A 17,885-nucleotide genomic window follows, 5' to 3' on the forward strand; every position below is an offset into this window, starting at 1 on the left:
GACATTACAGCACACGCACAAGCCACGGAAGAAGAAAAACACACACACACACACACACACAGATTGAGAAACTGGGAGTCATCAAAATTAAATATCAAGGGTGTGGAAAGAGTACCCGCAGGAAGGGGCAGGAGAGCTGCAAGTCTGACAGGGGACGGACACCCGGAGTATGTAAAGAACTCCTGCAACTCAACAACAACGGAAACACCAACCAAGTCCACACTCTTGGGCAAAGCACCCGACCAGACATCGCTCCAGAGATCACGAGCACGCATGTGCATGCACACACACACACACGAGTGCTCGACGCCACCGGTCGGGGGGAAACGTGGCCGCGGCCCCAGGACGCAGCCCCACAAGCACGTGCCGGCGAGGACCGGGGAGGCCGGAGGCCCGCCGCACTGCACTGCACTGCGGCAGAGAATGCACCACGGGGGCGGCTGTGGCGGGGGACGGCGGGCGGCCCCTCCGAGAGCGCAACTCAGGCTGACATCTGTTCCGGCAGCTCCGTGTGTCCGTGCGCGCCCCGAGGGCTTGATGGGGGGACGCGAACAGACACTCACACATCCCCGCTCACAACGGCCCCATTTACCACGGCCAGAGGTGGAAGGGGTCCAAGCGTCCACGGGCGGATGAGTGGATGAGCAGGATGGAGTGGAGGCGGACAATGAAATTATTATTCAACCTCGCAAGTCACGGCATTCCAACACAGGCTGCAACACGGCTGGACCTGAAGGACACTGTGCGGAGCGGTGTGCGCCCGTCGCCAAAGGACAAACGCACTCTCGCTAACGTGAGGTCCGCGGCGCGGGCAGAGTCCCGGAGACGGAACTCGGGGGAGGAGCTGCCGGGAGCTGGGGGGCGAGGGGGCCGTGGGGGGCACGGGGAACTCGGGGCAGCGGCGGCGGTCACGCAGCGCTGTGCATGCACGCTCACCCACGGTGAGCTTTTCAACGTGGTGAACCTCCCCTTTCGTGTCTTTCTCTCCTAACAGAAACGGTCAAGTAGCTGGCTGTTCGGTGAGCTCCCTTTCGCAGAGGTAACACCTTCCGCTGTTGTTTCACTGCAGCCACGAGACTCGGCAGAATGTCTAGGGATGCGGGTGCCGGGCGGTACGTACGGTGGCCGTTCCAACCGTCGCTTTTGTGCAGTCTCATGTTCTTTAAAAACGATGCCGTCGGGCTTCCCGGTCACCCCGGTCCCATCACGGGGAGCAGCTTCCGGCCTTTCCGTGTTTGTGTCTCGGGACCAGGTGGGCCTTGTCCCGGCTCTGGGACTCCGCGGGGCCCAGCTGTTGGGCCACCCCCACCCAAGGAAGGTGCACCCATGGTCCGTCCCCCTGCCCCGGAAAGCCCCTCCCCACCTGAACACCACCCCCCGCTGCCCAGGGTCCCGCCACGGCACAGGGGACAGCCCGTGTGGCCAAGAGTTTCATTGCCACGTTATCAGCTGGTTTGTCCAGCAGTGACTGAGGACAGACACTGAGGAAGAGCTTCCTGAGCAGGGAGGGAGGCGGACACTTCTTCCCGGCTATCAGGACGGGCACCGCGGGCTGACCGCGGAACTGTGGACGAGGGCCGTCCCTTCTCTTCCTCCAACCCTAGGGCTCCCGGCCAAGTTCACCCTGCCTGCTGTCTTGGTCCCCCGTGTGCTTTGCACGGTGAATGCTAAGCCCACCTTTGCAAGAAGCCATCATAAATAATGGACTGGAGTCTACCCGTTTTAATTGAGTTTTGAATGTATGATGAAAATTTTAATAACTTTCATCAAAGTTGGCGCTTTTTCCCTTATTAGCGTGGAGGGCAGAAAATTAGTGCAAGCAAAGTCAAAAGTTTGCCGATTCTAGAGTCAACATTTTTCTTCACAATGTCAATATTTATACTTCTGGATCCAGTGGCTGAACTTGAACGTGCCTTTGTTCTTTCCATTTCATGTTTATTGATTTGTTTCCATTTTAAGGGCAATTTGTACTGGCGAGGCTAAAATGATACAATGTGGCCTGGAAAGGCATTGCGCCCCATGCTTTTTCTGCCGAGCACATGGGGCGTTCCTGACTGAGATTCTGGAGGCCCCGGGCAGACGGCAGATGCCGTTCTTCCACCTGTCACATTGCAACCGACTCGAGTTACGCTCACGGTGGATTAAACCGTCCCGCGCCGCCCCCCCTCCGCCCCCGAAGGACTTCGGGTCTGAGAAACATGAGCCTCGGTGCCAGCCGGGGCACCCAGGGGTCCCGGTGTTCACCTCCTGGTGCTCCTGGCTCCCGACCGCTGGCACGGGCTTGGGGCACCCCGAGGACCCCGCCGGCCCACTCTGCCGGTCCCTCTGCTGTGCTAGCAGCTCCTTATCAAGGCACGCTTCTGTGACCTACTAACTTGGTTTCAAGGAGTGACAACGGGTCGCCACCCACATCTGCAAATAAGGTCAGGTGTGGGTCCGTGGTTAGCGCCCGGCCTCCCAGCTCACCGGCTGGGCCCTGCACACCCGCACTCAGGCTGGGGCCGGGACACGGCCGCCCCTCCGGCCGCTCCGGGCCCTGCTCTCCTCGCCTCACCCCCCTCCTCGGTGGAGGGTCAGCAGTCCCCCCCCCCCCACCCCGGGCTCACCTGAGCGTCCGTGCCCACCCCCTCCTCTGACCCACCCCTGCAAACACACAACTGGTCTGCTGACGGCGACCGGCCCCTTCCAGGGTTCTCGAAGGCACCCGCCGTGCTACCTGCACCCTTTCCGTTTTTATTCAGCCACGGCTCCAAAGTGGGCGTTTACTGCTGCTGGGGAATGCAAGGATGTTTCCTGAGGAGACCTGCTTCACGCTCTCCAGAGCGTCTGTGTCGTCCTTCCTGCCGTGTCCCCCAAACACGCCCCCCCCCACGTGCCGGGTGCTCAGGCGACAGCCAGCACGCCTGCCGTCGAGAGCCCTGCAGCATGCGCAATGCCGGCACCGCCTCCTCTCCCATGTGACACAGCCCCCCCCCCCCCCTTGCCCAGGAGCTCCTCTGCCTCTGCTTCCGCCACCAGGGCACCCAGTCGGGACTCCAGAGTGACCCGCCAACTGGGAAGACTCACTGGTCTCAACTGTTGATGAGGGTGAAGGACAAAATTCAGTGTGAGAGCTCACTATCTGGTGACCATTTCGTGGCGTGTTGGAGTCTTTACGCCGGGCACCTGACACCGTGCGGCGTGTTGCTCTTGGGGCGGCGGGAGCCGGTTCACGGTGGCACCGTGGGGACCTTTAGTGCGGACAAAGCTGCTGTGACAATCGCAACCTGCGTGTCTCTTCCCTGATGACCTGTGAGCCTGCTTTCGCCCCAACCCATAGATTTTAATGGAACTGAAAAAAAAACAAAACTGTTTAATGGAAAATCAAAACACTGAAGTGCAAAAAGGGAAATTTCAAGTCTTACCATAAATCGCGGCGGGGTTTTAAAATGAAGAAAGCTGTACCTTCCGTAACAGACAGAAGATCCTGTTCTTTATTAGGAAATACATAATTGAGTAAATTTCATGATATATTAACACAACCGCTGGTAGAATTGAAAACAGAGTATTTGCATTCTCAGCCGTAATGAGGGGATAAAAAGAAATTAATACTCTAACCATCAAAGGGGACTGGGACGCAGGCAGAGGAAGGAGGCTTCCGGACAGGAACAATGGACCCCGAGGCCGATGACATGCGGCAATAAGTGTCAGCTGTCCGGCTCCCCTCCTTTCAAAACAATGCTGAAAAACACTCCAATTAAAAACAACAACACCCAGGGCGAACCGAAGCCGCCGTGCTTTAAAGGGACGGTGGCGAGGAAGAGGAAGGGAGCGATGGACACGGCGTGGGCAGAGGCCTGAGGACGGAGCGGGGACTCGAACCCAAGGACCGCAGGAGATACTACAAAGCCGTGGTTGAAGAGCACCGCCCATTGACACAAATGCTATCGGGCGGGGGGGACCGAAATACGCACCATGGGTCTTCCTCCTCCAATAACCAAGCAGCCACACGAACGCACCTTCAGGGAGCGGACTGGACGCCCAGCTCCAATGGGACATCGATGCTCAGAGACAACAAGGAGACAGGAGCACGGAGACCTCCGCGGAGAAACTGCGCACGCTGCCGGCCGCCGGCCGCCTGCCGGGGGTCTCCGCTCGGCCCCCAGCACCGAGGAAGGAGACCAGCCGAGAGCGAGAGAGCACGCGGCCCCTCACACGCTGCGGCAGCAGGTGGGGACGCCCACGAGGAGGCACGTTGGCGCGTGTTCACCGACACCTCCCGAGTGGGCGTGGTGGAAAAGACGAAGCCGCCGCGAATCTCACAGAAGGAGCTCAGGAGCTGAAGACACGCACCTGGGCCCAGGCCCCACCTGCCGGGGGGCCCGAAGACATGCACCAGACCCCACACGCCCCAGGGCAGGCAGGGGAAGGTGGCCGCCGTGCCGCCAGGCGCCGTGCGGAGCCGACCATGGCGCAACGCGCAATGAGGAATGCATGTGGGAGAGGCGGCAACAACCACCCAGCCGCTCGGAAATTAAAAACAAGCGCTGGTGTCAACAGCGGGTCCAGAGGGGAAATTGACACGAGAACGGTCTCGGGACAACTGGGACGGGGCACGGCCCCGCACGGGAGGGCGGAGAACAGGGAACCGGGGAGACCGCGGGGGGAGAGCCCGTGCCGTGACCTCGGTGCTGTCCGCAGAAGAATAGGGACGCCACGTGAATGGCACGTGCCCCTCCCAGGACCGGAGGGGGGGGGGAGATCTGGTGGGGGGCACGTCAGAGAGCAGACACGGGACGACACTCAGGGAAACCCCAGGAGGACGGTGAAAGGCGGCTGTCGCAAATACAGCAGAAAACGGCACGGACACATAAAGCTGTCCCAAAAGGGAAGGACAGACGGGATCATGACTTTTTAAGTACGTAGTGATTCTACGGACGTGGGTAAAGGAATCTATTTGGTAAGTTAGATAAAATGGTAGCTTTTATGAAAAACATAGTCTCAAGGCAGAATGAACAAGCAAACAAAAATAAAGCCGTAAGACAGAACATTCTGGAGACGAAACGGAGTAATACTCATCCCCCTGGCGCTCCTCCCGTACAGAGAGCGCCACGGACCCCGGGGTTCTCACCATCGACTGTTTCAGGGAGGAAAACCCGGGTTTCCGAGTCCCCGTGAGGCCAGGCACGGGCTGGCGTGTGTGCATGGCCATGTGCGTGCGAGCGCACACCCAGAGCGTACCCCAGCGTCCTCACTGTCCTTCACGGCAGCAGAGTGACTCGGGTGCTCCAGGTCCCGGGGGCCGGGCAGGGAGGGCCTGAGGAGGGGGCGCCCCACAGAACCCCGCAGTCCCTGGTTCGAAGTGGTGGTCCCTGGCCGGACCCCACAGGCAGCGCCTAGGAACCTGTGCGAGGGCCGTGACAGTGACCTTGACTAGACCTTCGCAGCAAGAGCCCTGCCTGCGATAGTCTCGTCAAGCGTGACCGGCCAAGGCCCGAGGAGGCCCGCCCCTTGCCCACTCTGTTCCCTTCTTGGCGTGAAGCGCCAGGTCCTCTCCATCATCCAGGTGGACACACCGTGACCTCCCCGCCCAACAGCCAGGAGCCCGAGGGAGGGCGGGACCTGCCCGTGGCCACCCATGCGGGCCAGCGGTCTGCTCTGCCCGATGCGGAGCCCAGGCCGGGCACGGGGCAGACCCCCAGGAATGGGCTTCGGTCCGTGGGCCCTGGGTACGGCCTACGGCAGTCGGGCATCTTTGACTCCCAGCTGCCCTCGCCATGCAGACTCCGGGTCCGAGCGGGGTGTCCCCTTCTGCAGGGTCAAGGCACAGACGTGGAGGGGGGTGGTGTAGGGACCGCTGGTCCAGTCCCTGAAGGCTCTGGCGGGGGTGACAGAGGTACACGTTCCTGGACAAGGTCAGTGAACACAAACGTCCAGGGGCCCCCGGGGCAGAGCAGCCTGGCGTCCCACCACAAACCAACGTGTCCCCAGGGAAACGACACTGGCCTGCGGTCCCGAGAGCAGGCACAGGGGTCGGGGTGGGCGCCACCCTTGGCCCTTGCCAGGTGCAAGCTCGGACTCAGAATGAGGAGACCCTTCCATGATGAGTGAGTGACTCTGGGCGGGGGACAAGGTGAAGCCCAAGTGCGTGCACGGGACCTCAGACGGCTCCGTGACCGGTGAAGGCACCTGCCCCGACTCCCCAGGTGAGCACGCAGGCTGAGATGCCGCACTCCCTGCCCAGGGTCCCCCGGCCCACGCAGCACCTCAGGGACCAGGAGCGTGGAGCCGGCAGAGGCAGCCTGAGTCAGAGGGGAGGAAGCCTCGGGTGGCTTCCAGGTGAGGACATGCTGCCAGCAGGTGACCCGGAGACACGGGAGTTGGGGGAGGGAGAAAAACCAGCGTAAGTAACTCTCCATTGAAAGCGGGGGCCGGGTACGCGAACGTCGAACCCTCCAGGCCTTTCAAAGGAACTCGTTGTCCCCGACCTGCATTTTTTTAATTCACCCGAGTTTTGTTTCCGCTACGGGTATCATGACTTAGGATAATCCTGGATTCTCGAGTTTTATGAATAATTACAAATGACTGAATGCCTCTGGCCGCCTTCCAAGGCATGGAGCTTTGTGTATCCGCACGACAAAGAGAGAGACATAAAAATTAAGAGACTAAGTCAATTAAAAGTCAAAAGAAGGAAAAGTTACCAGGATGCCACCCACACAGTCCAGCCCCCCCCCCCAGCGCTCAGAGCCCTGGCGCGGGGGGGAGTCAGTGAGCCCCCCCACCACATGAACCGGGGCACCAGGGCGTGCCTGCGCCGCCCTCAAGCCTGAGCTGACGTCCTCGGGACGGCCCACGTGTGGCCGGTGAAGCGGAGGGTGCCCCCCGTCCCAGGCCTGGGATTGGGTGTTTCACGGAACAGACCCGCCCCAGAGTCCTTCCCCTCACACCTGAGGGCGTGAGACCCAGCCCATGGACAACGGGCGGCTCCGTCTCACCTAAAAAAAACTGGGAAAAAAGCCCCAGGAAGTTGAATCTAAACACCCTGCCCCAGATTCAGGACCAAGGTCTCCGGCCAAACACTAAAGCACTGGAGATGGCGGCGTCATCTCGTTTTTCCTTGGAAGCTTCAGGAAGCCTGCGGCTCCTCCCCAACCCCCTGATCCGGCCCAAGTCTGGTGAGGGAACTGCTGGGACCTTGGGTCTTCGGGGCTTCTGAGGAGGGAACACGGATCCCCAAAGCCCTACACCGTCCTCTGCAGCGACACGGCCCAGTGACCAGGGGACCCGCACACAGGCCGCCGGGCTACTGACGAGGGCAAACTCCCGTGGACAGCCCGACAGCCCCGGACTCTGGATCACAAAACGTCCCGTGGCCACGCACACAGGTGGCCCTCCGTGCAGGCGCTCGGACTCTGAGGTGCGTGGGGGGGGGGGGGGGCGGGAGGCGCCGTGGGCAGCTGGGAGGGGCGGCGGGGACCTGACCACCCGGAGCAGCAGGCCTGCGTCTGCGAGGGGCCGCCCAGGAGACTCGGGGGCGGGGGGTCAGTGGCACACTCGTCGTCGAAGACCCTCCGCCGGGCCTGTTAACGGCTGTGCCGAGTGCGGGAACGACCCGTGCGGAAAGAGGAGTGAACGCAGTCTCTGTGCTTTAGTTCTTCAAGGACTGGCGCCGCTCCGCCTTCCGTGAGCCTCGGTGGGTCGGGCACAGGGGCTGCGGCGGGGGCTCTCGGAGCACGCGGCCCCTGCGAGGGCGGGCGGGAGAGAAGCCCCGGGTGTGGGGGGGCCACGAAGCGGCGAGAGGCAGGGGTCAGCACGGATGTGCACCTTGGCCGGGGGCCCAGAACCCGGGCCCAGGGCACACTGCCCTTGCTCACAGGGGCAGTTCACTTTTCCCTTCTCTTCCATCCTGGCTAAGGGGGCTATGGCGTGCCTTGGCGTGTGCTTCCTGGGGTCCAGCTGCTTTGGGACTCTCTGCGCTTCCTGGACTTCCTGGAAGTCTGTTTCCTTTGCCAGATTGGGGAAGCTCTCCCTCATTATGTTTCCAAGTAAGTTTTCAATTTGTTGCTCTTCCTCTTCTCCTTCTGGCACCCCTATGATTCAGATGTTGGAACGTTTCAAGTTGTCCTGGAGGTTTCAAAGTCTCTTCTCATTTTCTTGAATTCTTGTTTCCTCATCCTGTTCTGGTTGAATATTTATTTCTTCCTTCTGGTCCAAACTGTTGATTTGAGTCCCTGTTTCCCTCCCATTGCTGTTGGTTCCCTGTACATTTTCCTTCACTTCATTTTTCATAGCCTTCCCATTTCCTTCTATTTTTCAACCATACTCAACCAATTCTGTGAGCACCCTGATTACCAGTGTTTTGAACTGTGCGTCTGATAGGTTGGCTGTCTCTTCACTGTTTAGTTGTTATTTTTTCTGGAGCTCTGATCTGTTCTTTCATTTGCACATTGTTTTTTTGTCTCTGCATGCCTGTTATGTAGCAGTGAGGGGCCTCATGAAGGTTCTGAAGGGACCGTCAAGAGGTCACCTCCCCTGCCTCTCCCCTCCCTCACAGTCCGCCCTCTCGGTGTCTTGCCCCGGTGACTCTGCAACACCAGACCTCTGAGTACGGGGGCCTCAGCCCCCACTGCTCACACCGCCCTCCCTCCCTGGCAGCTCATCTGCCACCATCACCAGGCGCGGAAAGCCCCGGGCTCTTTGGCCCTGCCCACATGGCGGCCGCCCCTGGATTCCTGCAGCACCTGCCCAGCTCCCCCTGCCCATCGCCGCTCAGCTGTCCCCGGGGCCTCTCAACCCAAGCGTCTGAAACCCAAGTCCTAGCCGCTCCCAACCCCCACCCCACCCATGGCTTCTCCATCCCAACGCATGGAACGCCTGTGTCCACTGGCCCAGACGGATCAGTCTGGCCTCCAACCACCTCTTCGGCCACCGTGTCTGGTCCCAGCGCACAGTGTGGCTCCCCAGTTCCCTGCACCCCCAGAGGGTGCCACACACTGAATGAGGCCCCAATGCGCCACCCCACCCGCTCATAGGCTCCCTGGGATCCTGTCTCTCTTGAAATTACAGCGACGTCCTAGAAAGTGGTTCTCTGCCCCCCCCCCCCGCCCCAACCTCTGGTGGGGGGAAGGGGGAGACAGGGCGGCAGGGACAAAGGAAGCAGAGGACACAGGGCAGTGGGGGTGAGAGAGGAGGACGAGGGGGAGGCCGCGAGACCCCGAGGAGGCATAGCCGTGTTGCAAAGCGCCCCGGCCCACGCCCACTGCTCCGCTGGAACAACTAGGAGGACGGGAAGAGAATGAAGCCACTTGGCTTCGTGTAAAACTCACCTGTTGTTCTACGGACTCCCTTCTGCTCCCGACGCCTCGTGTGGGGCCCAGCGCTCCGGGCACTGGCTCCTGCTCTGCGCCCGGGCCCCCTCTTTCAGACGCACAGCCGAGGCCGGGGTCGGGCCCCCACCCCGGTCCCGCCGCATGTCACAGCCAGCCCCGGGCGGCCACGAGGGTGCAGGACGCGTGCCTCTGGCACAGGGTGGGGCCGTGACGCCCACCCGGCGGTGGGTGCTCACCCTCGGCATTTTCCCTGAAACACTCCGAAACCCATTTGAAAGCCATCAGCTCGCTCGGTGCCTTCCGGGGCAATTGCTAGCTACGGTTCCACAGAGCCTACCTTTACTCCAGCTCAGACCTCTCCAGTCTGGATACGATCTACACCTGAACGTTACAGGATTACAGGGTCCCCTCTCTTCCGCAGGGTTCCGCTGCCACTCGGGGTCACCCAGACACGGAGGGCCTCTGGGGAGACGGGGGCCCACCTGTGTCTGGGCCAGGCAGGAGGGACCCAGGTGGCGTGGGCAGCACAGGCCTCCCAGCACTGGAGCCCCGGCCGGTGGGCACGGTGGGGCGGCCCTGCGGGGGGCGGATGGGGTGGCGACGCTGGACGGGGCACACCCGACTGCAAACTGCCTCTGGTGACGCATGAGGTGGGGACAGACAGGCAGGAGCAGGGCTCTGCGGGCGGAGAGGGCCACGTGGCGGCGGGTGTGTGGGCCAAGCTGGGGACAGTGGCAGCGATCGGGCAGGGCCGGAGGCTGGGAACCAGAAGCAAACACCCAGGGGCCCTGGTGGTGGGCAGCTCAGTTGGTGGAAGCGTCGTCTGTGCACCAATTAGGTCGTGGGTTCGAGCCCCCGTCCTGGTGTGTTACAGGAGGCGACCCATCAACGTTTCTCTCCCCCATGGGTGTCTGGCTCCCCCCTTCCTCTCTCTCTAAATTCCATGAACAGGTCCTCGGGCGAGGATGTTAAAAGGACAACTACTACAACAATAACAAAAAAAGCAATACCAAGGTCCCAGAAGTGGGACGGGCTCTTCGTCCGAGCCCAGGGTCACCACGCATGGTCCCCTCCTCCCCTGCGGTCCAGGAGGCGAGGACAGCAGGTCTGGGCTTCAAGGGACACCAGCATGTCCTGTCGTGGCCGAGAAGGGGACCGTGGGGCCCAGCGCTCTGGGGACAGAGGCTGGCCGGGGCAAATGTCAGCACGTCTACTCGGGACACACGGACTCGGGGAGAGCAAGCCTGGCTCCATGGAAGGGGGTCCCACCCCCCAGAGGCGCGAAGCTGCAGGGCACCTCGGGGAAGGCGGGCACCGCGGCCGTGGGGGGCAGTGCTCACGGAGAACACGCTTTCTCAGCCACCTCGGCGTTACGCTGGGCCAGACGGGCGCTGCCAGAAACCCTTCCAACTCCGAACTTCTAGGTGTTTGGAAACAGACTTTGTGTAAAATGTGAATGTTTAACACAAAGTGCTTTACTGTGTGAGAGGAACGTGGAACTTCACACGGCTTTGTTCCCTGAAAAGCTAGACGTGCTCCCACTCCGGCCACGCCAGCCCTCCGCGGCCACACCTCCCCCCCTCCCTCCCCCCCCCCCCACCAGCAGTTCTCAGAACCGCGATAACCCAGACTGCAATCCTCGCCTGCCCGCCTGCCCGCCCGCCCGGAGGAGCCGCCACACCCCTGCAGCGCCCTCCGGGCCTCGGACCGCGGCGGCTCCTTCCTCCATGACGCAATCGGTCAAAATAACCCGGACAGGACAAAGAAAGGAGGCCTGTGGAACGTGCCCCCGCTGTCCTCCACCCTGTCCCCGGGCCTCAGCTGTTCGCTCCGAGAGCTCGAAATTCCTTCCGTGGCGCTGCTTGGAGCCTGCCCTCACCATAAATCTCCTCCCCTGCGACTGCATTCCCCCATCTCCCCTAATTGCGACTGTAGCTAAAAAAGAATTAATCCTCCTCTCCGCGTGGCCTGCACTGTAACCGCCTGGGGAGCCCGCTCCTCCTTCGGAACGCTGTCGCCAGACTGCCCCGGCCCGGGGGGGAGAGAAAGGAAAATCTATTTCTTGACGACGGCTGGAATGTCTGGCCTACGGGTCACGTGGAGGAGCACAGGCGCCCCGGGGCCGCTCTCCGCGGGGAAGCTCCCCCTGCCACCTCGGGACGGGGGTGGGGGGGCCCGGGGGGCTGGGGGGTGTGTGGGGGCAGCACGTCTTCTGCACCCGAGTCCTGGTGGGTGCTGCTCTTTCCACTCACACGTGAAACCCAACGGGAAAGTCGAATGAGCCGTGACACTGGAAAAGGACCAAAGACACACAACACACCACATACACACACACACACATGCACACACACACACACACAAGCAGGCGGTCTCCTCGCTGCCTCTCCTCTCGTCCCCCCCCCCGCCCCCCCAGGCAGGAGCACAGCTGCAGCCCTCCCTGTCACCCTGATCCACCCTCCGTTTCCGGGCCCCCCTGTGCGGCAGAGGCGCCCAGGACGCCGACCGAGGGAGAGCAGAAGGGCCCCAGCGTGCTGGGGTGGCCCCAGCGTGCAGGGTACCCCCAGTTCCGAATGGCCCACGGCGGTCAGAGATGCCCAGACGAGCGTGCCCGACGTCCCCGCAGCCCCACCCCGACATGGGTGCCCCCGCCGCAGCGGAACTGCTGTGGGCCGGAGCCGCAGAGAGGCACAAGGACCTGCTTTCGCAGGGGACAAAGACGGCCACCCCTCGGGGAGGCGACTTTCGCCCTCTGGCATCTCTCGGCGCGTGAACGCGTTACTAAAACTCCGCAGCACCCCCAAAAATGTATTTTTGGCCGATCTGCCAAAAAAAAAATAGGTACGCTTCTGACTCGCTCACACTGGAAGGCTCTTGCGCTGTCTGGTGATTTTTTTTTTTTTTTTTCCCTTGACAGTGTAAGGGACGAGAGGTCCGTGGCCCTGACTAAGCAAGTAGGTAGGCAGGTGTGGCATGCTGGGTGAGAATCGCTGTCTGTGGCGAGGAACTGCCCCGGGCCAGACTCCCCCGTCGCCGATCCCCAGGGCCCCGAGTAAGTCACTGCTGACCCGAAGATGGGGCCCCCCAGACTGGAGCCGGGGCTGCCCGGGGCTCCGAGGGGTGCTCCGAGCCGTCCTGTCCAGCCGTCCGCAGCGGGAGTAAGGTCTGTACAGTGAGGGGACACTCTGAGGACCCCCACGGGCTGGCCCCTGACATCCAGCTCGGACCGGGGGTGTTCCCGAGGTGTGGGTGCCCACGCAGCCAGAGCTCCCACCCGCAGGACAGAGGCCCACGTGCCGGTGCCCCCACCCCCAAGGGACCCTGCCCACAAGTCCGGCCCCTGCGCACCCCCGGACCGGAGCACAGCGGGCCAGCGGACCTGCGGGCAGGCCTCGGACCGGACACCCGGACCTCCGCGGCAGCAGGAGGACCCAGGAAGGCAGGACAGGGCATTCCTGCCCGCCTGGAAAGACGTCGTGGAGAAAGCGGTTCACAGCGGCTGTACTGACACAGGGAAAACCTGGAGACCACCCAGCCAGCCGTCGGCGGGGGCCCGACGGGGATGAGCCTGTGCATGGGGGCGACTGGGCGCCACACAGGGGCACGCGGTCACCGCGCGCCTCCACACGGGGTCTTGTCGGAGCGAGGACGCCGGGGGAAAGGGGCAGGCGGCGTGACTCCTGTCCGTGGCACTGCGGGAAATGCAAATCCGCCCACGGTGGGGGGAGAGGCACCAGCGGGCGGCTGCGGGAGAGGCCTGCAGAGGCTCCGAGTCGTCGAACCATCTGGGGGGGAGGGGGGACGCACTCACGGCCATGAACCCGCGGTGACGGTTTCACGGGGGTGGCCTGTCTCAGAACGCATCAAGTACATGTTAAACGTGTGCGTGTCAATGTCCTTCGGTCACACCTCCAACTGTTAAAAGAAAAAAAAAAGAAAACGTGGGGAAAAGAGGCTCGCGAGGGATGTGGGGGGCTGAGAGCGAGAACCCTGGACCCCCTCGTCTGAGGGAGCTGAGTTACGCCCTAGCATGGCGCCCCGGACAGCGAGGCGGTGACCCCCAAACCGCAGGCCCCGGGGAGCACAAAGTCGGGGTTCCTCGGGTTCCTCTCCTCGCAGCTATCTCTTCCAACACCACTTCACGCGCTTAGGTTTCAAGACGACCTCGTAAACGTGGTCGCCTCATTAACACGGGGTCCCCCCCCCCCCCGAGGCTGAGCAGACACCCGGACTTAGGAACACCCAGCACTAGGCTCTGGGGCCATTTCCACAGCAAAATCAGCAAGAAAAACACACGAGTGTGAAAAGCGCCCCACCGAACAGGCGGCAGAAAAGGTCGCTTGTTTACAGCCAAGAGCCGAGGGAAGGAGGCAGAGCCATTACCGAGAGGTATGTAGGGGAAAAAAAAATTTAAAAAAAGAGTCAAAAAGAAATTAAATTTCTGTGCGTCAGCAATAAACTCAGAAACTCTAATGCAAAAATATGTCGCCTACAACATCAGCAGAACCATAAACTATATAAATATGTAGAAATAAGTGGAGCCAAAAATTTGAGAGAAAAAAAGAAAAGGAAAGGGGAAAAAAAAAAAAAAAAGAGCTGAGTGCCGTCCGGCCTCTGACATTCCTTATCACAGCCCATAAGTCCTGGCCGGGACCCTGCAGGGATCTCCAATCAGGAGCCGCCAGCAGGCTCAGACAAGAAAAGCTGCAAGAAAGCCGGCCCCCTCCCCCTCCCCCAGCAACAAAGGCCCGGGAAAGGGTGGTCTAACTAAACCAAAATCCATCTCTGCAATTCCCCCCTCGATTTCAGCCAAATACCATAGGAAAAACCGCCCCCCACCCCCGCCATCCTGGCTGCAGCAGGCAGGCGCAGCTGACGTCCCCCCCCACCTCCGGGCCCCGACTTGGCAGAGGGAGGCGGCCACACCCAGCCCCCCCGGCGGGGGGGGGGGGGGGCCCGGCGTCTGCTGACCCAGCAGGGGCTGACTCCATGTCTCCTACCTGGTGGGCACAGACACCCGGCTCCCCTGCGGGGGGAGGCCCGTGGGGTCCAGTGGGGGCTGAGCCCCCCCACAAGGGATGGAGCTGTGCCTGGGGGCCCCTCACCCCTCCCCCCGCCCTGCGCTCAGGGAGCTCGGAGGACAGCTGCATCCCCCCCTCGCCCCCCCGACTTGGCCCCGAGGAAGCAGAGCCCTGGGAAGGTCCGAATGGGGCCAAGGAGGAGCTGTGCTGCCGCCCACACGGGCTATGTGCGCCCGCACCAGCGCTCCCCCTTTCCCGGGGGCGCCGGGGGGCCGGCAGGCGGCAGGCACCCCCCGCCCCACAGCCCCCCAGCCCCCAGCCTGCGGCTGCACCTCCGCAGGGAAACTGCCTGCTGAGAAGACGAAGCCACACAGGCCCAGATGTCCAGCACGGGGCTGAAAACGCCCTGCCGTTCCAAGACCCAGGGCCACGGGGGCTCCGACGAGGAAAGGCCGTGCACAGACGCCCCGGTGACTTGGGGTGGCGGGCCCCTGTCCGGCAGGGAGCGTGGAGCAGCCGCCATCAGTGCGCCCCCCGCATATCGCACACTCCCTGGACCCAGAGGAGGCCGAGAGGCCGCCTCCTGAAGCCCCTCACAGCAGGGAGGGCATGGATTCCTCTCCTTTGGACAAAGGAGAGGAAAAGTCATCTTAGATGAGTGACTTTTAGATTCTTTCCTTCAAGGAACAAGGCGCTGGCCCTGGCTGGGGTGGCTCAGCGGACTGAACACTGGCCTGCAAACCAAAGGGTCGCCGGTTCGATTCCCAGTCAGGGCACAGGCCTGGGTTGTGGGCCAGATCCCCAGTAGGGGGCGTATCAGAGGCAACCACTCATTGCTGTTTCTCTCTCTCTCTTCCTCCCTCTCTTCCCCTCTCTCTCTACAAAGAAAGATATAAAATGCTTAAAAAAGACAAAGGAACAAGGTGCTAAAACTCCAGCATTTCTGAACCCAACACAGCAGGCGGCCTGGTGGCGTGGGCAATGCCATCCCGCCCCGGGTGAGGCTGTGCCGCGGGCTGACTGGGGACACCAGGCCTGCCGCCCGGTCCTCGCCTTCCAGTCCCATCCGGGGAGGGAGGCATGCAGGCGACGTGGGCTCTCGGGGCAGGCTGACCCCCTGTCGAGGGCCCCCCACGAGGCAGAAATCATATGCACTCGCCCCAGAGAATGTAAGACGCCTGCCAAGAAGGGGAGGGCGCTCGCTGTGGAGTGGACGGCAGAAGTCCGAGGAGGGGGGACGACGAGAGAGGGGACAGGGGGAAGCAGCAGCAGAACAAAGAGGGAGGCACGCTGTCCCAGAAGGCCGCAGGGCAGAGGGCGCCCGGAGAGGGCGACGGGACCCCAGTGTCTCTGACTCCCGGGAGCCCACGGCCGGAGGCTCCGCGGTGACTTTCTGCCCCCGGGGAGAGGGAAGACAGACCCAGTCCCCGAGTTCAGTCTGGTTCGGAGGTCACCGGGCTTCGAGGGCCCCGAAGATGGGCACGGGGCAGAGGCAGGGAGGGAGAGGACCCGGGGGACAGGCGGGGAGACCCCGCAGACGCACGGAATTATAAAGGGTCTATTGTCACGCTCCCCGGCGGTGACATGCACTTATTGATCCCGGCACAATCGCGGTTTAACAGCCGGTTCCCCCGCAGAGAGAGGCGCTTCCTTCCGGTGAGCGCCTCGCAGGCCTCGCCCGCCAGGGGCTCGCAGGCTCTGTCCGGAGCCCCCCTGGCTCGGCCGAGAGGACCCCCGGGAGGACCCCTTGCCGGTCCCAGGGACAGGGCCCCCCCGCAGCTCCCTCCGGGGGTCAGCACCGTGCTCACCCGCCCCCCCGCCCACCACTGAGAGCCAGAGGTGGTCACCGCAGGCCCCGGACTTGTGAGGCTGTGAGCGCCATGCTCCACACCCAGCACTAACATTCTTGCACCAGACACGTGGAATGTTTTCTTTCTTTCTTTTTTTTTTTTTTCAGGCAGATAATTGAAGAGACTTCGAAGAACAGAACAGGGAAGGCGTGTCCCAGAAGGAGGCTTCTGGCTGCCACGTCAGCGACAGCAGGGCCTGAGGCTACCGTGCGGGGGGAAGACACGTCGGCCCCCGGGCCGCCGTCTGCGGCCCTCCCCCCACGAGCCCCGGGCGGGCGGGAGGGGCCGTCCAGACCTCTCGCGAGGAAGGCCAAGCGCCCCTCCAGTCCACGCTTCCAGCCCAGCTCAGGGAGGCAACCCCCCACCCCCCAACCCCAGCCTGCAGGGGCCCTTCTGCACTTCACACCCACCCGGTGGGGGTGGGGGGGGCAGAACCACTCACACGTGCCCTGCCGGGGGGCCGTCTGACCTCCCTTCTGTCCCCTGACCCTGATGTCTCTGCGAGGCCGTGGGGAGGAAGCCCCCTCCCCCAGGATTTGCCTGCAGCGCAGTGAGACAGACCACCCCTCAGCGCAGCGAGACCACCCCTCAGTGCCATGTGTCCGAAGAAACACACTCCCAGCGTCGGCGGCGGGCAACCGGCACGGAGCAAGGGCTCCTCGGGCAGGGACCGCGGGGACGGCGAGTGGGTGGGGCCCCTGGGTGGGAAGCCGACCCCCCCCACCAAGCCCTCACACACCAACCCACCCCGGTCGCACACGGTGGGAATGAGACCACCGTGCTTCTGCCCGGCGTGGAGGACCTTAGACACCCGCCCGGCACCCTGGCTGAGACAGGATGTGGGAGCAGGGGGCCTGGGTGACCGCCTGCCACCGCCCCACCTTAGGGCACGACGACCGGGTGACCGTCAAGCTCCCCGCCTCGGCGCCCCCAGCCCCCACGTCCCCCCCCCCCCCGGAAAGCCGGATCTCCCTCCAGGGCCTTGACCGAGGGGCACAGGAGGCGCCGAAGCGCTCACCACTCGGGTCTCACCCCGAGTCAATGTTCAACGAACGCCCGACACCATTAACCGGGCCGCCCGGGCTCTCCCACGGTCAGGTGCTCAGCACGCCGGCTGCCCGCGGGCGGTCACGCCTCGGCTGCTTAGAGGGCGCGCCGGTCTTCAGGATGCAGAGAGGTCACGGGGGACGCGGGACGCCGCGACAGCCCGCCCCCCCACCGCCGCCGCCGAGGCGTCCTACCCAAGGTGCCGGCCGTCTGCCTCGCACGGGGGTGCGAGTCTGAACGGCGTCACCACCTCGACGGGGGTGAGAGGTGCATCTCCGAGTTCTGGCGGCTGCTTTGAACATGAGCTGGTTTTTTTTTAAGGGGGGGGGTGGGTGGGTGGTCACACAGGTCTGGGGGTCTCTGGAATGACAAGGGGCTGGACGCTGGGATGGGAGCCGCAGTCACGGGGTCAGCGTGTATGCCTGTGGCACCCACGGCCCGACCCGCAGAGCCCGAGGTCTCTGCCCTCCCCCTCCCCCACCCCCACCCCCGGGGAAGACGGAGGGTCTCTCCCTGCACTCGTGCACCACAGCCCCCGGGCGGCCTCCTCCACCCAGAAAATTTACAACGCGCGCTGGGGAGGTTTGCTTCCCATGATACGGGCAAGAACATGGATCTCGAGTTACAGGAAGAGGGCCCGCAGCTGCCTGGGGGGCTGGTCG

At 62.9% G+C, this 17,885-nt stretch overlaps 2 protein-coding genes across 5 annotated transcripts in view; one reads left to right on the forward strand and one right to left on the reverse strand.

Moving 5' to 3' along the window:
* GRB10 (growth factor receptor bound protein 10) overlaps positions 1-17,885 on the reverse strand; it is a 112,434-nt gene that overhangs the window by 70,702 nt on the left and 23,847 nt on the right. The gene's annotated exons all lie outside the window — the stretch shown is intronic.
* Positions 668-12,871, forward strand: LOC118497023 (WAS/WASL-interacting protein family member 1-like). The gene is made up of 6 exons (XM_036010425.1): positions 668-941; positions 5,546-5,769; positions 7,031-7,154; positions 8,635-8,779; positions 9,404-9,532; positions 12,586-12,871. The coding sequence occupies exons 1-6, from the start codon at positions 668-670 to the stop codon at positions 12,869-12,871; spliced, it is 1,182 nt and encodes a 393-aa protein (XP_035866318.1).

The sequence above is a fragment of the Phyllostomus discolor genome, chromosome 10, assembly GCF_004126475.2.
Source record: "Phyllostomus discolor isolate MPI-MPIP mPhyDis1 chromosome 10, mPhyDis1.pri.v3, whole genome shotgun sequence".
NCBI lineage: Eukaryota > Metazoa > Chordata > Mammalia > Chiroptera > Phyllostomidae > Phyllostomus > Phyllostomus discolor.